The 14,272-nt window shown below is 43.1% G+C and overlaps 1 protein-coding gene across 1 annotated transcript; it reads right to left on the reverse strand.

The window, feature by feature from the left end:
- Positions 1 to 545: 545 nt before the first annotated feature.
- Positions 546 to 11,512, reverse strand: FASLG (Fas ligand). The gene is made up of 4 exons (XM_028123036.2): positions 10,991 to 11,512; positions 10,374 to 10,419; positions 5,740 to 5,796; positions 546 to 4,481 (listed from the first exon to the last, which is right to left on the reverse strand). The coding sequence occupies exons 1-4, from the start codon at positions 11,324 to 11,326 to the stop codon at positions 4,087 to 4,089; spliced, it is 834 nt and encodes a 277-aa protein (XP_027978837.1). The 5' UTR covers positions 11,327 to 11,512; the 3' UTR covers positions 546 to 4,086.
- Between the last annotated feature and the right edge of the window lie 2,760 nt (positions 11,513 to 14,272).

Here is a 14,272-nt window from a genome sequence, read left to right on the forward strand (position 1 = left end):
TGGCATTCTTCATGTTCCTACTGAGGCAAAGTAAGTCAAGTTTCCTGAAGGAACTGTTAACGTCTCTTTCCTAGAGCTTAGTAAGTTATGGACCTATCTTCAGAAAATCCCAAAGGCATCCTAGTAGAGCTCAGACTTAGAGAGATAAAAGTGTCGGTAATAGCACTGCTAGCTGATTGCTATGTCATCTCGGGATGCCCCAGTGCCATTCCTACTTTCTTTTTGCTTTGGTGCCATTATCTAGAAGGATCTATTGATTTAAAAAAAAAGGTCCAGAAAACTTCCCATTACCCTTAGAACCGGTATACTTGATGGTTGGAGCCAAACGGGGAGAAGAAGGGTGAGGTGGACTTCATTGTGAGGTCATTTAAATAAAAGTGGTCATTTAAATAAAAGTGATTTTTTTTAAAGGTCCATAATACAGACAAGCAGCCAGAAGAAGGGTGAATACCTCCCTGACTTTCTCCATGAGGTACCTGGTCAGGAAGCAGATGAATCAACAGAAGAGTTTTAAGGAGAGCAGGTGACACACTCCAGCCTGGACATTTGTTTTGTTAATTAATTTATTCAACAAATATTTATTGAATATCTTCTAAGTGACAAGTTCAGCTTTAGTTACCCAGCAGTTTCCCTCAACAGTATCCTGAATAATTCCTGGTAATGCCAGACACCAAATAGATTTTTCTTGCTTTCCAGTGCTAAGAATGAGGATGCACTATTTTTTCCATCTGTAGCCTCCAATTCCCATTAGATAATCTACTCAAAGCTGGAGAAACACACACATATATTCATGAGGCAACACTACGACTAGTAGTGAATATATTCACTACTCTGAGAAACATACACACATAACCCAAATTAAGAAACATTTGTTTTATAATTAAGGTTATCCAGTCAACAGATATTTATTGAGTTCCTAATATATGCCAAGCACTGGATTTGGTGTTGAGGATACAGTGGTAAACAAAGCAGAAAAGGTCTTGTTTGGGGAACTTTATTTTAGTGGAAAAACATTTTTAAGTGGTCAAATAAATAATATAACCACAAGTTATGCTAGTTACTAATAAGGAACTAAAAAGAAATAAAATAATGAGAAAGAGAGGAGCTCTAAGAATGAGGAGGTGACATTTAAACTAAGGCCTGAAAGATAAGAAGAAGCCAGGCACATGAGGAGCCTGAAGAAGACTATTCCTGGCTAAGGAAAGAGCCCATGTGTGTGGAGACAACCTTCTCAGATGTTTGTCTCTACCAGGAAAATGAGAAATGCAACCATCACTGGAGAAGAGGAAAGGTAAAGAAAGGTTTGGGATTTTTTTTGGTTTGGGCTGGGCTGTCTTTTATTGAAAAAGGATATTTGAACATATGTTCATGCTGATAGAAATCACTTCATAGACAGAGATGATTTGACAATCCAGAAGAGAGAAGAACAATTTTAAAGAGGCAAAGTAGGGGAATAGAAATGGATCTAGTGCACAAATGAAGAGATGGTCCTCTTCTTCCACTATAAGGATAAAAGAAAGAGATCGTGCAGATGTGGGTAGTGTGTTCTGGTGGTATAAGTGAGGTTCCATAATGGGAGGAGGGGTTTGCAAAAGGAAAAGTTATGATGTAACTGTCTCAAACAATGGAAAAACATGGTTGGCAGGGAACTGAAGAAGAAGTGGTAGGCAGCGCTGAATGTCCATTTGAGATCTGTGATCACTAATACAAAGCAGTGTTTCTCAAGCAGGGCTGATGTTTTTCTTCCTATCCCCAGCCTGGGCACATTTGGCAATGCCTAGAGATATTCTTGGTTATCACATACGGAGGAGAGGACAATGCTACCAGCATCTAGTGGATAGAAGGCAGAGACACTGCTAAACATACTACAGTGCACAGGACAGCCCCCACAACAAAGACTTCTCCAGCTCAGAATGTCAATAGAACCAAGGTTGGGAAACCCAGATGTAAATTGATGTCATACATATAGACCATCTCTGGAACCCTACATAAGGAGACAGTGATAGTCTCTGTGGGCAGAAATGGGGCCATGGGAAAAGTGAAAAGAGGACTTACTGCCATCCTATATCTTTGTGTGCCTTTTAAAATTTGTACTATGTACATGTATTACTTATTCAAATCAATCAAAAGATAGAAATAAATCAGTGATAAAGAGTAATTGATTTAGGTAGATGATAGATAAAAATAAACTGAAACCAGTCTGTCTGTTTGGCTAATTTTTCTCTAAGCAACATCCAGCTTGTAGGACGCCAGCTTAAAAGAAACGGGAGTTTTGCAAGGAGAATACAGTGAAGGACACAGAATATTCTGGAATTGAGAAATTTTCCAAGATACTGATTGTAATGACAGAGGGTAGAATCTAAGCTTGTCAGAGAGAGGAGTGAAAATAAGACGGAGCTGATGGATATGTAAGGAAATGATAAAGGAAAAGGTCATTGTGAGGGAAGAACAGGAGTATCTAAGAAACCAGGTGTTTGGATGGATGCCTCAGGTCAGTGGTTTCTTCTGGAGCAAGAAGTGACTCTCATAGAGTGGCTTATTAAAATGATAGACGCCATGTATCAGATACTTGATATACATATCAGTCATTTTTGTCCAGGAGAAGTCAAGTGACTCACCCAGTGATTGCATTTAGAAAGTAGAGGAGCAAAGATTCAAGTTCAGGTTTTTCAGTCCAAAGTCAGTGCCCTTTACACTATGCTATGGCTCTGCTCCTGGAGGAGCCTGGGGGAAGTTGTCATCAAACCTGTTGAAAGTTGGGTGAGCTTAGCATTGGCAATAATATAGGTAATAAAAGGGGCTCCTGGGTGGCTCAGTTGGTTGAGCGACTGCCTTCGGCTCAGGTCATGATCCTGGAGTCCCGGGATCGAGCCCCGTATCGGGCTCCCTGCTCGGCGGGGAGTCTGCTTCTCCCTCTGACCCTCTTCCCTCTTGTGCTCTCTGTCTCTCGTTCTCTCTCTCTCAAATAAATAAATAAAATCTTAAAAAAATATACATAGGTAATAAAAACTCTGGATAATGGAAAGAGACTGGGGGAGAGATGTGTCTGGCAACAATAGATATGCATCACAGTTCTCACTCCAGTGAATTCTTAACGTGGCCTTAAGGCAAAAGGAGTGAAGAAGCCATGGAGGAAAGAAATAATAAGGGAAAAAAAAAACCCCAAATTTTAGTGATTTCCAAAAAGTACATTCATAATGTTGACCTGTATTCTAAAATATAATTTTTATTACACATATTCTTTTTATTAAAATACACAAAATGTATATAAATACTGATTATATTATAGGAAAACAGCATCAACAGCTGACAATTAAAGAGTCTTGAGGACTATTTTGAGGACAACTGAGTCAGTTGCCAAGAAGTATTCAAAATCTACCACTAAATGCAACCCATATTTTCCTAACATATCCTTCACAATCTCCACATTGTCTCTTCTTACGTAACTCTTTTAGTCACATGCACACACACACACACACACACACACCCCGAAAATTGCACTGGAAATGTACACGCTGTGTGGGGAATGGAACAACTTCCCAAAAGATCCCCCTTACTTCTGTCTTAGCATCACCTGGTGGCTCAAGCTCTGCCTTTAGAAGTAAAGATGCTTCCAGTGCGACACTGGCCTTTGGTCTCTTTAAGCTTATCATGCAAGACTAGTCCTCTTTTTCCAACCCTTATACACACACGTCACATCCATGGATCTGAAAGACAGCCTCCCCTGAGGTAGATAGTAGATAGTAGACCCACCCCAAGAGGTGAGTTAACAGGTGTCCTTTTCAATGTGCCAAAATGCTTTTGGACACTTAAAATGAGTGTAGAACACTCTGGTAGCTGCTTCTTCCTGCCTCTGCATCTTTCACACGGCAGCCCAGAGTCTCAAGTTCTTCAGTCATACTCCCCCTCCTGGCTGGCCCATGAGGTGAGGAAGTATGGACCTGCTGGACCCTGTGGTCTCTAGATACTCTTGGCTCATGTCTTCTCACTTGACCTCAAGTGGGCTTAAGAAGACTCTCATTCAAGACCATATTTTCAGTGCCTGTAACAGGGAACCATATGGAGAGAATTCCCAAAGTGCTTTTCTTAGAGCTTATATAAGCCAAAAAATGTCTTAGATTCCTCAAAACTGACCAAAGACAGTTCAGATACATTGACATATAAACGGTCAGCGCTGGTGAGATTGAATACCGCCCCCAGGTAGCTGCTACGGGCCCACATCTGGCCAGTAGTGCAGTAGTTCATGATCTTCCCCTCCATCAGCACCAGATCCTGGGGATACTTAGAGTTCCTCATATAGACCTTGTGGCTCAGGGGCTGGTTGTTGCAGGACTGACCCCTGAAGTACACCTTGGAATACACAAAGTACAACCCAGTATCATTGATCACAAGGCCACCCTTCTTATACTTCACCCCAGAGACAAGGGCAATTCCGTATGTGTCTTCCCATTCCAGAGGGATGGATCTTGAGTTGGGCTTGCCTGAAATCAAACCAGAGAGGAGCTTTCAGCCAGGAATGCTCATGCACCCAACAAATGAAGCTTCCAAGGCAAAACTGTGGGCCTTTCCTTGAGCAAATAACCAAAATGACATAGCCCATACAGAGCTGGCTAATGGATCAGACTCGATCCATCACTGAATTCCTGTGACACCTCTATCAAAATTGCTTGCTTCACTTTTATCATCTACACAACTGGGACAATAATATATACCCTAATCAATTACAATGAGACATTATTGAGATTATTTTAGTTCTCTGGAACAGAGATTCTATGATCTTCAGAACTAACACCAAAACTTCTAGGTTTTGAGGTCTCTCCAAAGTGCAAGTGGAAAAAAGTGAAACCCAAGGAAATTCTAAAGTTGGGAAGAACCCTTAGGGATCATGTGGTCCACTCCTCACCTATACTAAAGAGTCTTCAGTACCCCCACTTTGGGCTAAAATCCCCTTTCTTTTATGTCCCCACAGCAGTATATTCATACCTTAAGCAGAGAACACTCTCCAGTACTGAAATTATCACTTATGTACCTGTATTTCCCTATTAGACTTTAAGTTCCTTGAAGGCAGGAACCATGTATTATTAATCTACATGTCCACAAGGCTCGGCACACAACATGTGTTCAATAAATATCTGGTGATCCAAACTGGATCATTCCACAGCCTCTGACTAAATAATTCCAGGGACAGTGGCATACCACTTTCTGTGATACTTATCCACTTTTCAGATATTCATGGACTGTACCCTGGGAATGCTCACACCACAATGCTTTCAAATCACTTCACTCCACTACCTGGCCACATGCAGGAAGTCCACCAGTGCCAGGACTGGGTCCTTCTTCTCACTCCTCCATCTACTCATGCAAAGCAGAGTGAAGCTCTTCCAGAAAACCAGAAAAACACTGACTAAAATAATTGATCACTTCCTATCTTTCCAGATCTCACCTCTTGAACCCATGCCCCAAATCCTCTAAGGGTCTTTGGAATGATTGAAAAGAGTGAGCTCCTCCTGGGTGGGGGTCATGTCATAATCAGCTCCATTTTGCCAGTTCAGAACATGGCCTAGACTAGCACAGGGGCTCAGTATGGGTGCGAGGTTGACTTGACTAGAAAGATGGGACTATTCTTGGGTGTTAAATACTGTCACCAGAAAGTAGCAACTCTCTCTGAGCACAGTACCCAACCAGCTACTCTTCCTGTCAAAGGCTTTCCCAAGCCCCATGTACCTTCCAGATACAGACCTGTTAAATGGGCCACTTTTCTCAGCTCCCTTTTTTCAGAGGGTGGATTGGGTTGACCTGTATCATAGAGAGATGAAAGATATATGTAAAAATGAGATACTAACTATTCTTTTGTTGGGACTCCGAACTGGTCATTTAAATAAAAGTGATTTTTTTTTTAAAAACATAAATGACAACAGTCTAACATATATATACTAATCATTCAAGTCCAGACTGTAGAACTCACAGCAACATGTACTTCATAATCAAAGAGGTAAAAAATAAACCAAATTGAGACAGACATATGCACAATTATGTCACAAAAGAACAATAAAAAGTTTGATTGATAAAGAGCTATCATATCAGTTACTGCATTTGAACTTGCCACAGTCCTGTGAGATAGAGATTACTGTCCCACCTTATAGATCGCTAAATGAGCTTAGAAGTTGGGTGATTTGTCCAAGAAGACCCAGCTACTCAATGTCAGGATAGGATGGACACTCAAGTCTCCTGGCTTCAAATTAGGGTTTTTTCTACTCCAGTTCAGCTGCCTCTAGGACTCCACAGGATAGAGGCCAAAGAAGACTATGATTTCACCTCCTGGCCCCTAGATCTTCCCCCCCAGTGGCATTCAACCATCTGCCCAAATTAATCATCCTCAGATCTCAAATGCCTTGAATAGCTCCCCATTGAATGTATACTTGTGTAAAAGTTTCCCCAGCCACATGATCTCTGCCTGTCTGTCCAGCCTCACCTCCTCTGCTTGCTCACGTCAGCCAAGGCTGCACAACACTAGTTCTGATGTAACCTGAACACACCCAGCTTCCAGCCCCCATGCCTTTGCTCATGCTGTTAATCTGCCCAGAATGCCCTCCAAACAGATCTTTGTGGCAAATTCCTATCAACCCTATACATACCACTTGCAATACCTCTTTCTTGGGGAAATCCTCCCAGGACTTTTTAATCGAATATGGTTTTTCCCTCCTTTGAAACCTAGAATCACTTTGCCTTTACCTCTTTTGTCGGTTCTGGCTCCCCATTTCTGTGGTAACTGTATAGCTTGCCTTATCCCCCACCCCAAATAAATGGCAAATTTCCTACTATATGTTTAATCCGCAAGAGTACTTAGCTCAGTTTCTAACTCAGGGCATGTGACCAGTAAATATTTGCTAAATTAAATTGGAGGCATTAAAATAGGCAATAGCTCCCAAAGTAGACATTATTTCTCTGACTTCAAATATGTTAACCAAAGAGAGCCACCACTTAGCTAATGAATTCAGCTAAGACATTTAAGAAAGATTCACAGAAAAGCCCTCATCCACATCAAGCTCATTGCGATTAGCCTGCAAAACTCCCCTGTGGCGTGAGATTGCCTCCATCAGCTGAGAGCATGACCTGAGCAATCATGACCTCTTTAGCCACCCAAGACCACCCACCATGAATGAGGTGTTAGCGAACAGGAAAGGCAAAACTGAGTCTCCTCTACATTCCTATACCACAAACCATTTGTGCAACTCGTCTGGCATTCAGCCATGTACTGACAGGAAATGGAACAGAGAACCACAGGTTGCATATCTTTCTATCCCTCGCAGAACCTTGCACAGTGTGATTCTCATAGAGGGTCCTCAGTAAAAATATCTGCTGGATAAATGCTGAAATAAACTGGAAATAGATACTACACTTCCGTGATGAATGTTTCCTACCCCCGGGGCCTTTGCACATGCCATTCTCACTGCTGGAATGTTCTCCCCTATCCTCCCACACCACCCCACACACACGCACGCACACACAACACCTCCTTAGAGGGGACTTTCCAGACCACTCTATCTTACATCCCGCTTAGTACAATTTGGAAATTATATTGTCTGCTTGCTTGCTTTTGTTTACCCTTTCTTGCACGCTAAGAGCTCCCTAAGGGCAGGACCCTTGTCTCTCTTGTTCTCAGTCATCACCAACACTCAGCACCCAGCCCGGGACAAAAGAAGCACTCAAGAACATTTGTGAATGAATAAAAGACTTAATGAGTTAACTGTAGAAAAATGGAAAATGAAAAAAGAGCAAATAAGTTTGTTTAAATAATCTATGATAGTACATCCCAGAGAAAATCACTGTTAATTTGTTGAAGTATAAATCCTTCTAATTCTTTACTAAGAATATAAAAATATGCACATACACTTATATAGTCAATTTATACTAAGCATACTGTTTTATAACTTGTCTTTTTTATCTAACAATATAGAACACACAATCTCCATGGCCTTAAATGTAATTATATGGATTTCATTTGCTGCATATGATGCCCTCTGAATATATCATGATGTATTTAATCTCCTGTTAAGAGGCATTTAGATTTCTTCTGACTTGTTTATTATAAATAGCCTTATAAGAAAATGATGAACACCCTTATTTATGAGTTTTTGGGTATATCTCTGATTATCTTATTAAGAAAAATTCTTAGTGATGAGATTACATGGTAAATTAACACTTTTTATTTTAAAGATTTTATTTATTTATTTGACAGAGAGAGAGTGTGTGTGTGAGCGCGAGCGGGAGGGGCAGCAGGCAGAGGGAGAAGCAGGCTCCACAGGCTCTAGAGGCTCCCCTAGGAGCAGGGAGCCCACTCTGGGGCTCCATAAGGGGCTCAATATGGGGCTCAATACCAGCACCCTGGGATCACGACTTGAGCCGAAGGCAGATGCTTAACCAACTGAGCCACCCAGGCGCCCCGGTAAATTAACACTTTTAATCCTTTGGTACATTTTTTCCAACTGGTCTTCAGAAAAGTTATAGCAATTTACATGTTCCCTGGCTGTCAACTAATGTTTAAGCAAAATTTTTCTCTCACATTTTTGCCAATCTGTTTTTTTTTTTTAATCTTTACTAACGGGATGAATGAAAATGGATATCCCTTTGTTTTGATTTGCATCTCTTTTCCTATTAATAAAGTTGCTACTTTGTTCTCCATGGAGAAATTCACCAATCTCTGGTCCATCCGGGTTGGTAAGAAGATACTTGTTTACTGGAAGAGGTAGACCTGACTCATCTGTTCACTTGACTTTTAATCGCTAAAATGATCCCAGAGAGTGGGTGAAAGATGAGTAATTAGGGACCTGTTTCACCAGCCACATTCCACTGATTTTCAAAGCTATTTTATTTTAGAAATCCTCCTAAGGTTTTATTTTTCTAACAAGTATTCCTACCCTGCTTGAATACATCTGGACTTTCTAACACTTAGGGACTTGGACCTAGAACTAGAGACCAGAGCATCCAAGGGATGGCTCCTCCAGAGCTTACATTCTGGAGCAGGAGGGTGACTTCGGTCACCTACAATAGGCACATAAGAGAAACTGGAACAGGCTCCCCCACCAATGGATGGCCAGCGCTGTCTTCCATTTTCTTCCCAAGATTAACCTATTGTCTTTGCAGAGGCATCTTGCTTCTCATCTTTATTTCTCATTCCATGGACATCATAGACAGATGGAAATTTCCCTATTTCATAGGGCACCAGTCTATATGCTGGAAAGCCCTGTAGGCAACAAAGCACCAGGAGCCTGTGCTTCTAGCTCCAGTTCCACACTAGCAGTTTAGGGCATATCCCCTAATCTGTCTGGTATTCTGTTTCTCTTCCAAAAAGTGAGATGACTGAACCACGTTTGCTCCAAGCTCCCTTCCAACTCTTATCAAATCCAAAGTTCAGTGAATCTTAGTTGAATGAACCAGAGCATCCTAAATCTACCAGCCCATAGTTTCCAAACTATGACCTGAAACTTCACACAAGGTCAGTGTTCAACATTTTCATCTCCTCCCTAGTCCTGAATCTCATAAAAGGGCTTTCTTTTATTATTGAAGGTAGCTCATGATTGCCTTTGTGGGGGAAGCTGGAATAGCCCTTGAGAAATGGCTAAGGTCTTGCCCCCAAGACTGCCAGTGAGTGCAAAAGAACAACCTTAATGTGGATGATTAATTGCATACTTTTTAAAAGCTTAAAGGGGCACCTGGGTGGCACAGTCAGTTAAACATCTGATTCTTGATTTCAGTTCAGGTCATGATCTCAGGATCGTGAGATGGAGCCCTGCATCAGGCTCTGTGCTGGGTGTGGAACATGCTTAAGATTCTCTCCCTCCCTCTCCCTCTGCCCCTCCCCGCCAAATAAATAAATAAATAAATAAATAAATAAATAAATAAATAAAAGCTTAAATATATCCTAGAAAAATTTTTTAAGTAAAGCTTGACTCCTGAGTAATCTCTCAGAGAGTTTAAAGAAGAGACGACTTTTCCCGGAACATCTGTCTTTGTCCCCTACACCCCCCATCTCCCTGGGAGTTACAGCCACTGCCCTGTTCATGGAAACCAGGAGGCCTGAGGAAGGGACAGGCCTGGAGCCAGCTGTATATGTGTTGTCTCTTTCCAAAGTCGAATGGAAATTATTTGAATTGTGTGCAGTACTCAGTTACACTGATTTTAAATGATTAAATTCACTTCGATGTTAGGGCAGCTCAAGGAATGAAAATGAGCAAAGATTCCGAATTAGCCAGGATTTGTTTTGTAGTATACATGTGTCCAAGAATGGGATGGAATTCAAGGCATTCAACCAACATGGTTCAGCAATGAGGACTGTCTTTAGAAACTCAATATACACGCATAAAAAGACTCACCTATTTGCTTCTCCAAAGATGATGCTCTAGGACTTTGGCTGGTGGACTGGCAAAAGAGAGAGACCAAAAAAAAGATGCATAATAAATATGAAGTTCTTTAAGCTAGAGGAGGCAAAGTTGTCAAACAAACCAAATAAACCTGAGAAGGAAATGGAACCTCAGAACCTCTCCTAACTCAGACTCTGGTCATGCAATCATGTCTCACCATGCCCTGGTTTTGTGATTTGGAATAGTTATAATATTTTTAAGCATTTTCAGGGAAATTATTTTGCTCATTTAAACAAATTCACTTCTAAGCAAGACTCCAAATTCCTTTTCTTTCTTGAATCACTAACCTCTAGTAGGGGTTCAGCAGGTGGCCTTGCCCACCGAGAAAGGAAGAATTGTTAAGTGCCATTCCTATCTGGGCCCTGATCCTCTACAAGAGAGCAAATACTCCTTTGACTCATTTGAGCCTCCGTTTCTCCGCCTCTGGAATAGAACGACTAGAATGATCCATTTCTAAGACGGGGATGGGGGAAAGAACTAGAAAATACTTTGCAAGCGAGGCCACGGCCCCTCTGGGCCTCGGCATCCCTCGGGCCTCCGCTGCAGCAGAGCTGTCTACACTAGCTTACCTCTCTGAGTTCAGCCAGCTCCTTTTGTAGGTGGAAGAGCTGAAACATCCCCAGCCCCAGCCCCACCAGGGCCGCCAGAACCATGAAAAACATCACAAGGAGACACAGGCCTGTGTTGTGGTCCCTCCGTGTCTTCAGCGGCCGCAGCGGCAGCTGAGCTAAGGGCGCCGGCGGTGGTAGTGTTGGCGGCGGCGGCGGCGGCGGCCTCCTCGGCCCAGGCCTTCCCGGCACAGAGGACGGACACGGGAGGACCGAGCCCGGAGAGGCCCAGGGAGAGCTAGCACTGCTGTCCACCCAGTAGATTTGGGGGTACGGGTAACTGAAGGGCTGCTGCATGGCAGCCGGTTCCTCGGGCTAGCCCCCAGCGAAGGTGTCAGGGCCAAGGCTGGCACAGCTGTTTTTCTGGCTGCTCGAGAGAAGACAAGCCGGCTCTCTCTTTATAGAGTTTCCATCGCCAAGGGAAACACCTCTCTTTCGTTCTCTCTTTCCTTCTCTCTTTCTGCTTCTCAAAGAGACACCCACTCACTTTGCATCTGAAGCTGAGAAGCCTCAAAGGCAAGACGCTAGAGCAAACCCCGGGAAGTTTCCGCCCACAATTTTCTGATGAAAGCCTGCAGGGCTGAAACGCTGGTGGGGTCGCCTGATCTTTCTCAGGCCCCCGCGAGCGCGGGGAAAGCTGGGCGCAGCGCTGTGGGCTCTGCCCACCAGCCGGCTGCCGGGAGAGGGGCCGGCGGGGGGTGTCCAGGTCTTAGGGGGCAAGACTATGGAGTCGCGTCCACATCTCACCTTTTGCATGAGGCAATCAATCCCTTGCTGCTATCCTTTGCCCACACCCAAGTACTATTTACCCTTAACACTGCAAAGCACTGTAATTTATGGGGTAGAAATCTGCCCCACCCCCTCTCCAGGGATTAGATCAGAGGTTGCAAACCAGTGGCTGATATGCCCTATGGAACCCATGGACCTCACTATGTTTTTTCTCTTCTCTGTTGCCCCCTTTTAAAATGGGGATAGTCCACATTAAAATATATCTATTTCATCATATTTTTGAAACATTAGAATCCTGGACACCCTAGAGGCCAGCCAAACCCCTGCACCCAGAGCTGCCCCACCCTGCACTGTGCCTCACACACCAGGTCCTCCAGCAATGGCCCTCTGGTCCCTAAAGGCCTTTGTTTGCAGCCTGTGATGTGGTTGTCAGGTGTAACACATGGTGCTCAGTTAAATTTGAATTTCACATAAAGAAATCATTTCTAGGATAAGTATGTCCTAAACATCAGGTGGAACATGCTAAAAAGTTATTTGTCATTGATCTGACATTCAAATTTAACTGATTGTCCTATTGGTTTGTTTTTTTAGTAAAAATGGGAACTCTATTGTCCTATTGGTTTGTTTTTTTACTAAAGATGGGACCTCTATCTGGACTGACCTCACCTTTTCTCTGGCTTCGAATACCATTTATATGCCAGTAACTCCCAAGTGCTTGGTGGCAGTCCCAATCATGCTCTGATACAAACCCTATAAACCTCTCATTAAACTCTGTTTTCCATTTTACCGGTGAGCCCTACTTTTCAGATTTCATTAGCATTTCCCTCATGCTGTGGCATTTCTGTGGCTGTCATTCTGGCTCCCCACCTGAGCCAAAGCAACACCAGATTTATTTCCCGGCCACCTTCTTCCCCCCCCCCCCAAGCCCCTCCTCCCCCCATACTACCTGTTTCACTTGCCATCAGTCTCTCTGGTGATGGCTTCAACTCCTCCCTCTTTCTCCCGCAACATTGAACCCAGGCCTGTTGATCTTTCCACACCTGTTTCTCACATCAGCACACCCTCTCCATTTCTATTTTTCCTGTTATTGTCTTAGGGCAGACGTTTATTACCTCTCACCTGCCCTAGGGCAATGGCACCCTAACTGCTCTCCCTCCCACCAGCCTTCCCGAGCACAGATTACCCTGCAGAATGACGCCAGAACCACCTGATAAAAACAAACTCGGAGGTCTCACTTTCTCGCCTAAAAACTTGTGTTGGAGGGTTTGAAGCCTCAAGTCATCCAAATTCCCTAGCGTGACGGGGCCCCTTCCCGTTAGACTCCAACACCTGGCACTGTCTCCTGTCCAGACACTTCTGCCCACATCCTACTCTGCACTCAGGAGACAGCGTGACAGATGAGAGCAGAATGACTGCATGAGCTTCTCACTATCTTTTCGAGATGTGCAGAATGAATGTGCTTTTTGAACTCACATATGGCTTTACTCATACTTACGAAAAATGGCAAGTTTAAAGTTCAGAAGTGATCATAGGAATGTATAATTTTAAGAATTCCACCATACATACAACCAAAAAACTAAAACAAAAAACACCTTGAAAGTATCCTGAAATAACTCAGACAAAAACCCTATAGAGTCATCTTTTTTAAATAAAAATTTTACTGAAGTTGGCAAAGATTCAAATGAGTGAAAAAACACACCACATCGAGGATGGGGAGGAGAGAAAGTGGTGCATGATGCTTAGGGGTTTCTGGTTCTTAAGTTAAAGTGCCTGGGGTCCAAATCCCAGCACCTCTACTTATGAGCTGTGTGAACTGGACAGGCCACTGTCCCTCCTCGGTGCCACAGTTTTCTCATCTATAAAAATGGGCCCGATCAGAACAGTATTTATTTCACAGGGCATTGTGAGCACTAAGTGAGTCAAAGCCCTTGTTACACTTAAAATAGTCCCGAGTTTCAAAGTAAGCTCTTAGCAAATGTTGTGCTTGCTGTTGTAAATGCAGCAAATCTTCCCACATGTAATCCATCTGTAGACTTAACATACCTGATGGTCTTCCACTAAAGATAAAAGAAGGTGCAGAGGGGAGATAGGTTGCAGGAAGAAGTACAAGTCAATGCCCAACAGCCAGGATCCGCAGAGATTCTACCAGTGGACTGATGGACTGACGGGCCCCTCTGTTCCAGGCTAAGATCCTCCCTGCTTTTCTCTCTCAAACTCACACAGAAACTTCTAGCATTCTTCAGTAAGAATTATGCTATACTTTCACATGTCCCTCTGCCCTGCTTCTTGATTTAATCCGGGATAGGAGGAGTCAGGATCCTAATATCTGCCCCCAACCCATCCAGCGCCCTCGGATCCTGGGGAGAATCTGAACAGAAATAGAGACAAAGAGCAGTCTTTAAACACCAATATTGCTCTTTGATAATGCCACCAAATATCATATGTTGGCTAAATCATGGAGAAATAAACACTCTAGCAGATAATAACAGGGACTTGTCCTAGTCTGGGGTACTA

Source organism: Eumetopias jubatus, unplaced genomic scaffold, assembly GCF_037043125.1.
Source record: "Eumetopias jubatus isolate StellerSeaLion01/CBP00866 unplaced genomic scaffold, mEumJub1_p1.0 scaffold_12, whole genome shotgun sequence".
Lineage (NCBI taxonomy): Eukaryota > Metazoa > Chordata > Mammalia > Carnivora > Otariidae > Eumetopias > Eumetopias jubatus.